General features: G+C 44.3%; 1 protein-coding gene across 1 annotated transcript in view; it reads right to left on the bottom strand.

The window, feature by feature from the left end:
• Positions 1-13,803, bottom strand: part of Nfkb1 (nuclear factor kappa B subunit 1) — a 113,624-nt gene that overhangs the window by 71,419 nt on the left and 28,402 nt on the right. Inside the window, exons 5-6 of the mRNA XM_032897276.1 lie at positions 10,012-10,049; positions 6,715-6,813 (exon numbers count right to left, since the gene is read on the bottom strand). Of these exons, the coding sequence (XP_032753167.1) occupies positions 6,715-6,813; positions 10,012-10,049 (137 nt within the window). The remainder of the gene's footprint in view (positions 1-6,714; positions 6,814-10,011; positions 10,050-13,803) is intronic.

Below are 13,803 nucleotides of genomic sequence, written 5' to 3'. Positions count from 1 at the left end.
ATTAACAAAACTATTTAGACCTGAGGATTTAAGCCAAATCCTGGTTTGGGTGATATATTTAATAAAGGACTTCTTAATTAAAAAGCATGGGATCCCACATCACTCAACTCTTGGGCCTCACCCCCAAATGGCAGTGAGACCCCAACACAACACCTCAGGTTTGTCTGCCTTCCACTTTCTCATGGATGAAACGGGGGCTGGAGACCCCGCTCCTGTGCAGTGCTGTGACAGCTGAAGGAGCAGTGTGGCTGGGAAAGGCCAGCTCCCCTCATATCCTCTGTTGGGTGCTCTGGGGCCCGGATCCTCCAGCTCCCCTCCATTAGACCACAAGAAAGCAAACGTTGTTTGGAAGACTCTGATCTGGAGTCCACGTAGAGGGTGAGGGGAAAGATAGGGACTATAGGAGAGCCAGCAGAGCACCCCTGGACCCACCGAAGACTGAGAAGTCCCTGACTATGGAGAAGGTGGCTGGAGACATGTGAGGCCTGTAAGGCCTCTGGTTGCTCACTTTGACTCATCAACACCCATTTCCACGTGTGACTTTATGAAACCAGGATTCCTGAACTGAATGGAGGATGCACTAATCCTCTCCAACAAGAGACCACTTTGGTCAGAGGTAGTTTCAGACTGAACACTGCTCTAGGAATCAGCATCCCAAGAACAATTGTGATGCAGAGAAACATGGGGGTGTGGGAGAGGAAAGCCGGTAGAGGCAGGCCACCAGGCCAGGCCTGGAAACTCAGACTACCTGCAACTCAAAGGCGCCTGGCTCTCCTGATTCCCAGGATCAATTCTCCCTGATCAAAAGTTTCCTTCAGGGAGTAGCTTTCTTCACTGTCTAATGGTAACACTAGTTTAAAGAGCTATTTTAAAAAGTCAGTATTTTATTCATGGAGGCAATTGCAAAAACTTCTGGGATACTTAGGAGAAAATATAGTGAAAGTCTAGACTACTTCACACAGAGGATGTTACCTCCTTGTTGGGCCAGACCTGTCACTGTGCTGAGTGAATATTAGCAAAATGATTATCTTTTCGTTTTTTGTTTTTAACCATGAATGACTTCATATTTAATCAGTTCCAAAGAGAGGTGAGAGTGATGGGGGGGGAGGAGGGAGGAGAGGGCAGAAAGGCAGGGAGATAGAGAGAGAGAAAGGGAGGGAGGGAGGGAGGGAGGGAGAGGGAGAGAGAGAGAGAGAGAGATGACTGATGAAGTTTCCCCTTTTCTGGCTATTGGCACTAAATCTCACATCTTTTCCAGTCAATGGAAAACTAAAGAACAACTATCTTGAATTACATGTTGAGAAACATGAAGTGCTTGGTAAATGGGTAAAAAGAAATGTAAATGCAAAGTTTCGAAGTGAAAAAGAAAAGAAGAAAGCATTCAAGATGATTGCATCCCTGGAATTCCTCAATGCTCCGGAGGCAGAGGTAGGATGGTGAGTTCAAGGCCAGCCTAAACTACACAGTAAGATCCAGTCTCTCGCCCCCAAGCCCCCCAAAGTTGTAGAGATCAATTTAATCAGCTGCTGTCAAAAAGCCAGTACCCTTCAGCACTATTCTTACCCATGTTTGAGTCTTTAAAATATGTTTTTAAACGTATATGAAAAAGTATATGCATACATAAAATTCTACATGTAAACTCAGAAGTCCCAAACCTTTCTGAAACCACAAAAGGATCCATGGTTACAAAGCCCTTGTTTTAGTAAGCTGTGTTTGTGTGCGTGTGTGCGTGTGCGTGTGCGTGTGTACGTGTATATGCATGTGTATCTGTGAGTGTGTGTGTCTGTGTGTGTGCATGTATCTGTGTGTGTCTCTGTGTGTGTGCGCGTCTGTATGTGTGTATCTCTGTGTCTGTGTGTATCTGTGTGTGTGTCTGTGTGTATCTGTGTGTGTGTGTCTGTGTGTGTGTATCTGTGTGTGTGTGTGTGTGTGTGTATCTGTGTGTTTGCATGTTACAAAGCACAGACTATAGTGTCGGTAGGGAATGTAGCTATTTTCTTTTACTTGAGCATAGCAAACACTTAGGAGTGTCAAAGGACATTCTAATAAAAGCTATAAAGTAGGTTCTGAATGCATGCCCAATCCGTTGTAGAGATCTTTCCCCCTGGCATGTTAGGTAACTGGATCAGGCTAAATTATTCAAAATTAGTATTCCAACTAGATCTTTAGGATGGCAAGCCTCCAGATTCAGACAAGTCCATGCAAAGGAAAGGGAGCTTTTGCAAAGATATGTGATATCCTCAAGCCCACAGCAGATCAGCCGGGCTTTATTAACCTTGACAGGAACTTAACATTAAGGAATTTTCAGTGAGAGGCACTTAGAGTGCTGACTTTACAGTGGGTCAGAGAGAGGGGCCAAAAGCTGTTGTTCACAGAAACACTCCAGTAGACCCCTTCTTTAACTATTAACCCCCAGGAGAAGGGCAGCAAAGCAGCTACTAGCAATGGCTACACTACTGTGTTCCAAGCTCCTGATGTTTGAGGACTACACTACAGATAACTACTTTAGAAATGAAAGTCACTGATGTCGATGTGCCATGTATGTACACACGGTGCCCAGCACAGAAGGATTCACAGCAAGTGAGGACGGCTGCAGACTCATTCCTGAAGCCACGTGTGGCTTCTCCCCTTGGCCCTGTTCCATTTGCTTGAGGAAGACACTTTGATTTAAAAATTTTTCTGCACCACTTTCGGGAAAAGGAGGGCAGTGAGCCTCCCCTGGCACTCCTTCCTGAGTCAAGAACAGGCAGCGACAGGCTTGGCCCAGAGGAGGCCGTCGGCCCTCTCGCTTGTCATCCTAGGAGCCGCAGATGAAATCAGGACCCAGCAAACACTGAAGGGAGAGCGTAGAGGCTAGACAATGGATTACTCAAACGTTTTTTTAAAAGTGGAAAACTTCCTTAAATTTTGCATATTTATTTTCCCTAGACTCCCCTTGAGTATAAACTTTGGCTTTAGGGGTCAGCATAAATTCCACACTGTGATTGAAGACATTTTTATTCAGACAATAAAGAGGAACAGACAGGATTAGAGCAATCGGTGTTTAATCTTCAGGGGGCCCAGTTTTAACCCTTATGTGGTTTGAAAAGGAGCCACCATATACAATAAAAACTTTGTTAAAGTTAGTAAGAAGTAACTTTCTTGAAAATGATTTTAATGTATGATATGAATGCATAGCTATATGGTAAGATAGAAAAGCACCTCAGATAAAGAATGTTCAGAACGGTGGTTTTGTCCCTATGGGCAAAGGAACGAGGACATAGCGGTGGCTGAGTGGGGGCTTCTACTGTAACTGTGTTGTAGTTCAGAGAGAGACAGAGGGAAAGACAGAGAGACAGAGACAGAAAGACAAACAGCAAACAGGCAAAAATATCACTATTAAGTTTACATTTTGGTACACTGTGTTAGTTATATAGAATTTTGCAACGTGTATGCTTAGAATATTTTGAAATATGAAGTAACTGGTTCGAAAGAGACTATTTGCCACCTGGAGCTACCGAAGGCAGTGGAAGGAATGCTTCAATCTGAAGAGAACTTAAGGACACCCACGAGGACACAGGAATCAGTAACCTCAGAGAGATTAATAGAAATAAGGAGAGGCAATAAAAAGAATGTGAAGCCTTGTACAGCAAGAGCGTAGAGAGCTAACGAGGTTCCAACTTCTCCGTGCACACAGTACAGGCACCTGAGCTCCAGAGAAGGTGGAACCGCACGGGGAGGTGGGTGTGCAAAGCAGACCTAGCATCCCAGTGTCTACCATAGAGGATGGAGAGTACACAGCACGGACAAACTTCTAGTAGGAAATGCTGGGTTTGGGGAGATTCCCAGAGTTAGCTTGAAAGTCAACTTGATGCTTCAAACAGTCAAGACAGAAGTTTACAGGCCCCATGAAGCATGGCTCGGCTTCTGCAGCCTTAAGTCACAACCAGGTCCCAAAGCTCTCAAGAGCCCCTAGACCTTCACTGTCACCTTCACCCCACACCAATCACTAACCTTCCAGGGTGGCTCCCTAGGGACAGCCGGGAGGGTTGCTTGAAGAGGCAGGGCAGGGAAAGGCCTGAGTGCAGAGAGACAGAGGCTGCCGGGGAGGGTGCAGAAAAGATAAGCCTGAAGCATACTTCCTGCAGGTCACGGCCTTGCGTGTGCTCTCAGGAAGTGCATGCGCCCACCTCTGGGACGGATTATGGGTGGACGGGCAGTAACTCCACGATACCACTGGAAGCATCTTTCTACAGACACTCCCGTGTTTCATGCATGGCAGACCACAGAATTCCAGTGCCACAGAAGGAAAGAGTTCATGAATAGAACACAAAGTGCACTTTTTTTTTTCTTTTGCTAGAGGGCCAACGCAGGAACAAAACAAAACCAAACCAAGGCTACTTCTTCTCCTAGCATCAGTTCTTAAGTAGTTACGGTCAGATCAGTATCAGTGCTGACAAGGATGCTCAGGGACCCTGCTGCAGATAAGAGCCCATGAATGCACACAACATTTGTACAAGACACACACAGGTAGAGAATTCTAGATCTGACCCCCTGATGACTTCTGTCCCCGTTTCTTCTTTGCTGTTCAAAATTCTCATCCTCCCTGTCTTGCTTGATTTACCACGGTCCTTCATGACTTGTTCCCAAGCTCCTGATCCTGGCCCCTCAGCTGCACACATTCTACAGGGGAGGGCCAGTGAGCTTCAGGACAAAGAAGCCCTGACCCCTTGAGAGGGCCAGCTAGCCTAAGTCTCAGTTCCTCTTGTCAATACACGTAACAAGACGTAACAGATGGGAAACACGTGGCCCCTCAGCGATGTGGAATAAATGCTTTCTTTGTTGGTGTTCTGCTCTGCATTCCTCACCTAGCTTCTGAAGGCCTGGAAGCCATGGACTGTCCTGAGGGAAATTTTAGGTGTGCAGTCAACTACATTGGGCAGACATAGAAAGCCGGTAAAACACTTTCCTCCTAGGTGTGTGTGTGTTTCCAGAGGAGATTGGAGAGGATGTTGGACTGATGGAAGACATACCCTCAGTGTGGACAGACCTCTCCAGTCAGCTAGAAGCCCTGCTAAACCAAAAGAGCCATTCCTCTCCTCCCTTCTACTGCCCCACCATAATGTGAGAGGGCACTCCTCATTTCTTGCCCCCTCCAGGGCATCAGACGAAAGGGCTTGCATTAGCATTGCCACTCCCAGATTTAGACTGAGAGTCCCATCAGTTACCTGGTGCTCAGGCTTCTGTGCTGGAATTCCCAGTATCCCTGGGGACATTTTACAGACCACAGAGCGACACTTTGTGTCCTTCACAATCATGACAGCGAGTCTGATTCCTCTACGGCTCCTTCAACCACCTATCCACCCACCTCCACTGAACTGGTTTGATTTCTCTGAAAAACAGCCTATTACAACGGTGGCCTTCTGCGAACTAAAACCACTGCCCTTCTTTGTCCAATAAACTTTACCAAGAAAAATCCTGTTCATTCCACAACTGGAGCTAAGAGTCTTAAAATGAAACCGTGACTCATAGAATCCAGGCCAGGAGTTGAGTTTCACCGGAAAGATAAAGACCCGGTGTGACTCTTTTGTCTTAGGCGGAGGGCAGGGACCTGGGAGGCCTGATCCTGGAAGAAAGTGAAAAGGGGGACAGCCACCTAGGAGGCAAAACCACTGAAGACAAATCCCCCAGGTCAGAACTTGGCTGAGGGCGAGAGCTACTGAGTTCACAAGCCAGCTGAAAGAGAGGCTGAAGAGAGGCCCTAACTTTTACTGCTGATAACATTTAGTCTAAGCTTGAATTACTGAATAAATAAAAACGCGTAAGTCGCTTGCACGCTTTTAACTGTTTCTTTGCAAAATCATTGTCAGTCTCTGAAACCCAACGTTGGATTACGCAAATAAAAAGTCTGAACTAGAGGAAGATATTCTAAGTTAAATCAACAATATAAAAAGCTAAAGACAGCAAAACTGCACCCAACACCCCGACCTCCCTCTGCTCCCCACGTTTCAGAACTCACTCTGAGTGGCTGCACGCGGTTCCTGTCAGGATGTCTACGGAGTACTGAAGTGTATTTCCTCATTTAAACTCTAGAACGCCTTAGGAAGCACATGCTAGTGGTATTTGTGTATTTACGTTGGGTCAATTAGATAAGCCTGTTCACAACCTGTTCAGCCCATCCCTTGGGTCTGAATTTATGATCTTAAATAATTAACACATTCCACATATTCTGTCAAGTGTCTTGTCATGAAATCTCTATAAACCCAGTATTTGGAATCTGTCTCAAAGACATCTTTTATTTTCTTGGTTTTCTTAAGAGACAGGGGTCTCACATAGTCCAGGCTGACCTGAAACTTGCTATCTAGCTGAGGCTAGCTTGGGATATCTGACACTCTAGTCCCTACCCTCTTAAGTCCAAGGACGGCTGGTATATACTATACTCAAAGTTTTACTAAAACATCAGAGAATATTTAAAAACTTGAAGATTAAAAGACAGGTTTAAGATCACTGGAGAGGTAGTTAAGTTTTTCATAGCTGATGTTAGAACCATTTCAATTAAATGGAGGCGTTCATAGTGTTTGACAATTTGTCATTTCCACGAGATATGTTTCTATTTAAAATTTATAATGATCATGTAAACACCCCCGCTTAGGGGCAAAGGGACATCGGATCCACATTCATTTGAAGCACTTGGCTTTGCTCCTGGGCGGGGAGAGCAGCGGACTCCAAACTTACTTTGACCTGTGGGTAAGATTTCTTGTTCTTCTCACTAGAGGCACCAGGAAGCCCTCCGTGGGACGGGCCTTCGCACACATAGCGGAATCGAAATCCCCTCTGCAGAGGTGAACACAAGCAGTGATTAAAGACAACGACGACGATGACAACAGAGTTACGTACCGGTCTCTAAACGTGCAAAGTAGCAGGAGACAACAATGCAGATGAGAAGCACTCTCTAAAAGCCATGATGAAAATGATGCTTGCCGGCAGCGTTTGTGCACTGAGCAGTGGCAGAGAAGCCAGGCACCTGAGCTCCTCATATGAATGATGAAGAGTTTAAGCCTCGGGACACAGGTGATAGTTTGTTTCAACTGGAGCCTCTCATTACCAACGGCTGCCACCAAGCTCTCTAGTTCGCCTTCAGTAAAAGGTAGGCTAATTATTTAAAGGGGCTCCTTTATCTGCTCTGAACCCAGCTGGACTGGGCTGGACCATGAACATGTCTTTAAACATTAAATTTTGTTAATAGTAATGTAATTGGGTTCCAGACTGGATAATGCTGAACTTAATCACCCCCAAAGTAGACCACAGCATGTGTCACAGCAGGCTCCCCAATGCTAACCATAAGAACTGGGATCTACTTAACTGAGAAAATTCAGACACACCTTCAGTTTATAACTGGCACATCTGTACCCCAGTATTTGTGAGGCAGAGGCATGTGGGTGGAGCTCTGCGAGTCTGGGGTCAGCCAAGGCTACACAGTGAGATCCTGTCTCCAAAGGAAACAAGACACAAACCGCACAGCACAACACAACACAACACCAAAGACAGGTAACACTGTCATGGAATTGGGTAGTCTAAAGATATGTAATCCATGCTTTGATTCATTTCCACCATCTGTGTCCAAAAGGCCTCCAAGAGAAAGAACATTTCTAACTCAAAAAAATTAACGTAGTGGTTCCTTATCTTTAATCACAAAACTTCTTTGTAGCATTGGAAAAACATGTACCTGTACACTTTCATGTCTAACATTGTAACCAACAAAATTTCATTGTATAACGTCGGACACCTATGTGTTATTCATGGTTGAATAAGAATATTGAACGTCCTATACAAAGTAGCATTTATTATGAGGATGGAAATTTGCACTGCTCTGTTAGGCTGGTGAGATGCTTTTGAGCTGGATGTGGTGGCCCACACCTGTCATCCTAACACTTGGAAAGTGGAGGAAGGAAAACCATCACCAGTTTGAAGTCAGGAATGACTCCTGGCATTTTCGTCTCAGAAGTAAATTAATTTTTAAAATTAAATAACAACCAAAATATAAGAAGTCTTAAAATGAATGCTCTGGACATATTTCTAATTCTAGTATTTTGAAATTAAATGTTTACTATCTACCCCTTTCCATCTCAGAAACTCCATTTACTTAGAATGAGTCATTAACCTCAGGGAGGCTCACACATCCAGTCAAAAAGCCTGACTTACATACAACCTTCTTACTTTCACTGAAGCCAGATATCAAAATAAAATCAGGCTGGCAAACACACATGATGTTTTACACACATAAGATTTTACATATTCACACATAATAAATTAAATTTTGAATTCTGGAACTGTACTAACTATTCAAATACATCATAAGTACTTATGACTTTGGGGTTAATGATAACAAACTGCACATTAAAACTCTTATCATAGTGCTCTGTTTAGAAAAATTAGGTTCTGAGGTTGGCAACATTGTTCAGTGGGTCAGATTGATCCCCAGGATCCACATAGCAGGAGGGTACGAACTCTCAAAGTTCACACACACACACACACACACACACACACACACACACACACACACACAGAGGTGGGGACAGTGGGAGAGAGAGTATATATTAGAAAAAAAATCAATGTGATTTTAATATTTTTGAAGGGGGGGTTAGAGAGATGGCTCATTAGTTAAGAGCACTAACTGCTCTTCCAAAGGACCTGGGTTCAATTCCCAGCACCCACACACACGTGTGTGTGTATGTGTGTGTGTGTGTGTGTGTGTGTGGTATGTGGGGTGTGTGTGTGTGTGTGTGTGTGTGGTATGTGGGGTGTGTGAGTGTGTGTGTGTGTGTGATATGTGGGGTATGAGTGTGTGTGATATGTGGGGTATGAGAGTTTGAGTGTGGGTGGGTCTGAGAGTGTGTGTGGGTGGGTCTGAGAGTGTGTGTGGGTATGTGTGAGAATGTGTGGTATGTGGGGTATGAGTGTGTGTGGTATGTGGGGTGTGAGTGTGTGTGTGTGTGTGTGTGGTCAGGAGGCTACCTGTAAGCAACGGGAACAATGCCCCAAAGTTCCACGTGGCATTCCTGTCTTTACAGTAAACGTTTCCATCTGATTTCAGCTTTACATGACCAGTGTAGTCAGGACGAAGATGTCTCTGCTGTTTAACCTGTGGCCACATCAGAACTCTGCAGCCCGGCACTGGGCACTGCATGCTCTCAGCATTTCACGTCTTAGCAGTAAGTGTTTTATAACACAACGTGTTAGCCCGCTCTCCTGGGTTACAAGAAGGAACAGCCTAGTAAAGGTACCGGGTGACACAGCTCACTAGGCCAGGTATATAGTTCTTCAGTGCCACGTGCATGTGACGTGGTTCTCATCTGTGGGAGGCTATACCATAGCTTCCACCCCATAATAATGGAAACGCTCTGCTGGCAGAGACTGAAGATTCTCTTCTCTCTTACACTACTAGAGCTGCATAATCCCTAACACGCAGATCTGCAGTTCTGAGACCATTTCAATCTAGAACTATTGTGCCCAATGTTTAGTAGGGAGAGAAAGAGCGAGACAAAAACCATAAAAAAATAAAAAAATAAAAATAATAAAAGGCTGGGACTGCAGCCAGCAGGAGTGTGGAGGGACCGTAGTCCATTCTAATTATCTCCCAGTGCGTTTACTGCCTGAAGCTACGCAGTTTAAAGGCAGGGAAGCACCCTGTGGGCGTGGGCATGACCAACAGAAGGAGAGAGTGGCTGTGAACCTGTGTGTGAGCGTTTCCTAATGAATGAGAATCACCAGTGCCTTCCCTGGAAGCCGCTGATCAGCTAAGCTGGAAGAGAGACGGACTAGCAAGGATTTATAATTAACCGATGTTTCAAGGCCATTTGAAGAACGCCTAAGAAAAAATGCAGACACAGGAAGTCATTGCGTAACATGGCAGGCTGTTGATCACTCTGATAAAAACCCAGCCTCTGTCATAGGATTTAACTACTATTACTCAGTGCCTGAGCCTTAACATTAGATGCAACATTACCAAACACCCGGCCCCTGTATTCTTACCTGTTTCGGTTGCTCTAGTATTTGAAGGTATGGGCCATCTGCTAAAAAAAACAAGCACAACACAAGAAAACCAAAAGAAACTGTGAGACATCTGGAATCTCATATGAAACATAAAGCAAGCCAAATGCCCAGATTATGTTTTAAACAGAGATTTCAAATCAATTTTATAGGTGAAATTCTACTTACTGATACCCGTTCAGCCCCTAAGCTTAGCTTATTTTAACAGCAGTTTTGTAGTCTAACTGAATAAAGATAAAAAAAATAAAATGGCTTCTTCTGAATGGCGATGGTGCATTGCTGGACTGAACAAAAGTCTGGTAGCTGGCGAGGGTTCCCATGCCAGCAGCCTGCAGTCTCCTGCCTCAGCAAGCATTTAGGGCACCAATACAGCTGACCACAGTGAGCACCTCTGAGTGCTATGGGGTTCCAGGTGGCCTTTACAACATGTTGTTGTAGACAACAACTTTCCTTCCTCAAAGAGAACTGCTCAGTATTAAATGAAGATAGAAACCTACAGGAGGGAGACCCTGGGCCACCTGCCTCTTCTAACACTGCTACCGAATTCTAGTCTTTCCCTTACCTCAAGCCAAGGTATGGCCACTGTTGCCTAACTGGCTTGTTCCTTGCCCTCTGTGAGACCTGAAAAACTTTTCTCCATTGTCCATGCCTGCTTTGTTTTGTTTTGTTTTAGACAGGTTCTCATCTTGTAGCCTTAGCTGGCCTGGAACTCGCGATGTAGACAAAGGTGGCCTCAAAGTCACAGAGAACTTCCTGCCAAGTGCTGGTATTAAAAGCACGGACCATTCCCCCTGGCATCTTGTTCATAGCTTTTGATGCAGATAGAATAAAATACCCAACAGTGTGCTCTCACAAGAACTATGATCTAAAGCAGCCCAGAGTTAGGATAAAAATACCAAAAATAATGTAATTGATGATAAATGCATGCCAATTAATTACTGTGAAAAGGACCTAAAGGCTCAATTTATATCCCAGTGATATCTGACTTGAAATTTCAAAAGTATTCACAACTTCTGAGAACCTAAATATAAATGTTATGATAAAAAAATTCCCTAAGGACTTCAGCTGGTTTTTTTCTGTCACAGTATGACAACCAATAGCTGTGTAACAGACAAACATATTCGATATTTTATATTGTTTGAATGAGAATTAAGACTTGAGGAAATGCAGGGACAAGGAGTGGAGCAGAGACTGAGGGAGGGACCGTCCAGGGATTGCCCTACCTGGGGGTCCATTCCATGTGCAGCCACCAAACACAGACAGTTGTGGATGCTGGGAGATGCTTGCTTACAAGAACCTGATGTGGAGGTCTCCTGAGAGGCTCTGTTAGAGCCTCACTGATGCAGATGTGGATGCTTGTGGCCAAACATGGCACTGAGCACGAGAACCCCAAAGGAGGAGTTGGGGAAAGAATGAAAGAGCTGAAGGGGTTTGCAACCCCATGAGAGGAACAACAATATCGACCAACCAGACCCCCCCCTCCCCCCAGAGCTCCCAGGGACTAAACCACCAACCAAAGAGTACACATGGAAGGACCCATGGCTCCAGCCGTATATGTGGCGGAGGATAGCTTTGTCGGGCATCAATGGTAGGAGAAGCCCTGGGTCCTGTGAAGGTTTGATGCCCCAGTGTAGGGGAATGATAGGGTGGTGGGGTGGGGAGGGGTGAGGGGGAGCACCCTCGTGAAGGCTGGAGAGGAGGTGGAGTGGAGGGTTTCAAGGCGGGGGAGCCAGGAGGGGGGATAACATTTGAAATGTAAATAAAATAATCAATAAAAAAAAGAATAAAAAGAAAGAAAGTTAAGACTTGAAGCTGAAGATAGTCTAGAAGAACACTTCTGTGCTCATTTGAAAATTCACTCTTTTGGCTGAAGCTTAAGCCTTATTTTGCATAATTAATTTTTAGAAGAGATAAAAGTTCAGGTTGTACTTTAATAAACTGTAACTTCAAAGAGAATGTATTTTATCTTCTCAATATTATGACTGATCAGATAACACTGAAGACTGAAACTGTGCATGGAGGCAATTGGGAACCTAATTTAAGCTAAACAAGAAAGGCAAGTGGGTGGTGACTGCTGGTCAGTAAAGTAGCAAATTACCTTCTTCTGAATCCCATGAGATTCACCCCTTGGCACTTTAAACTTGTAGAAAGGTAACTGTAATTTTAAATTTCAAAAAGAAAATTGCTAGAATTTAACTTTTCCGAGGAAATAAAACTGATTAGGGAACATATGAATGTCATACAGCCTGTGTGACAATATTAACAATATACATTTCTTCTAGGCCAAAAGAGCCTACCAAGAAGCTAGGCCAAAAAGAAAGCAGTATTTGGACAAGATGCTGCTGAAATATGGAGGCAAAGGAAACATCCTTGAATTAGGCTCCAAATCGCTTCCTTCTTAACAGCCCTACTGAAGATACTTGGGAATGTTTTTAGACTTTCCTTATGTATGTGAAATTCCATATGGGGTTGGGGGTGTGGGTGGGGGCCAGACAATCCTTATCCTTAGAAGAGCACATCCAAGGTAAAGTGAAGTAGAACACTGGGTCTGATACATATATATTTGTTTTAAGACTAACCTGTTGGCCACATTTCTGGGCCAGAAAAAAAAAATGATTTTCCAGTGTAAAAAGAAAATTAAATCACAGCAAAATGACGCAGATCTAACAGCTGTCCCTTGTTAGAGAGTTTCCGACACAGGGTTAGAAATATCAATAGTTTGAGATTTTAAGAAGTTGAAAAGATTGGGGAAAAAAAATCCACAAGAAAATTACTAGAGGATACTGGTGTAGATAACCTTCCTACTCCTTTAAAATTTGAACAAAATGCCCAGTCCGTCTTGGACTATAAAAACCAGACAACACACTGAAACAGAGGCAAAAAGCTAGTGCCAAGAAGGGGCAGTTACAGTAGGAAAGTAATGTACTTGTACACTTCCCTAACGCTCTGGAGAAAACAAGTCCCACACCACCACGATGTGAACACGGTTGACTTCCTGAGAAGATTCTTTTGACAATTTTATTTCTAAGTCCATAAACCTAGGGAAAAGGAGAACACGTTGGGAAAAAAAAATCATCTCTCTCAGGATACTGTTTAGTAATTCGTGAGGCATTTTATAGAAACGTGTGCTTTGCCTAAGGGCAGAACCAAGTCTGTATCTTGGTTTATTTCCAATAAAGCAGAGATACTAAGGCAAGCACTTCGGGCCTCAGGGTTTAGAAGTTCTCAGGAAACACAGGTGCCTCTGCTGCATTTATGTGGTCACAAGAAGGTGACCTAGAGCGCACTGGACAGCTCAGGATCACAGAGAAATGGTGGTGGCTTAGGAAGTACGTGTTTAGGGTAAGGGCAGACAGGCCTCTGTGGTGTCACCTCTGGGTACAGGAGAGGAGGGTGACACATAACTCTCCTTCTTCCCATCTGTGTCTGAAGAGGGGACAGTAGAAGACTTTCTGAAGGCCAAATGCTGGCACAGCCATAGTCATTTTAAATGACAGTGATCAAAGAGGCGCATGGAAGGGTAACAGGACATGGAGAAGGAGAAGAGGGAAGGCCTACACTGGGTAAAGACTAGGCTTCAGGGTGTTCTAACAGATACCTGAGACCACACTTACTAAAACAATGAGTGAGTGAGTGAGCTGAAGCATTTTTGTGAGACACATTTTCTGAAAGCAAACTGAAAGGGTGGTTTTAAAACACCGATTGCCACTTCCTTCCTATGAACAGCATTGAATTTTAAAAGAGACGATTGTGGCTGAGGAGATGTCTCCGCGG

The sequence above is a fragment of the Rattus rattus genome, chromosome 3, assembly GCF_011064425.1.
Source record: "Rattus rattus isolate New Zealand chromosome 3, Rrattus_CSIRO_v1, whole genome shotgun sequence".
Classification (NCBI taxonomy): Eukaryota; Metazoa; Chordata; class Mammalia; order Rodentia; family Muridae; genus Rattus; species Rattus rattus.
This window is presented reverse-complemented; position numbering and strand designations above follow the sequence as displayed.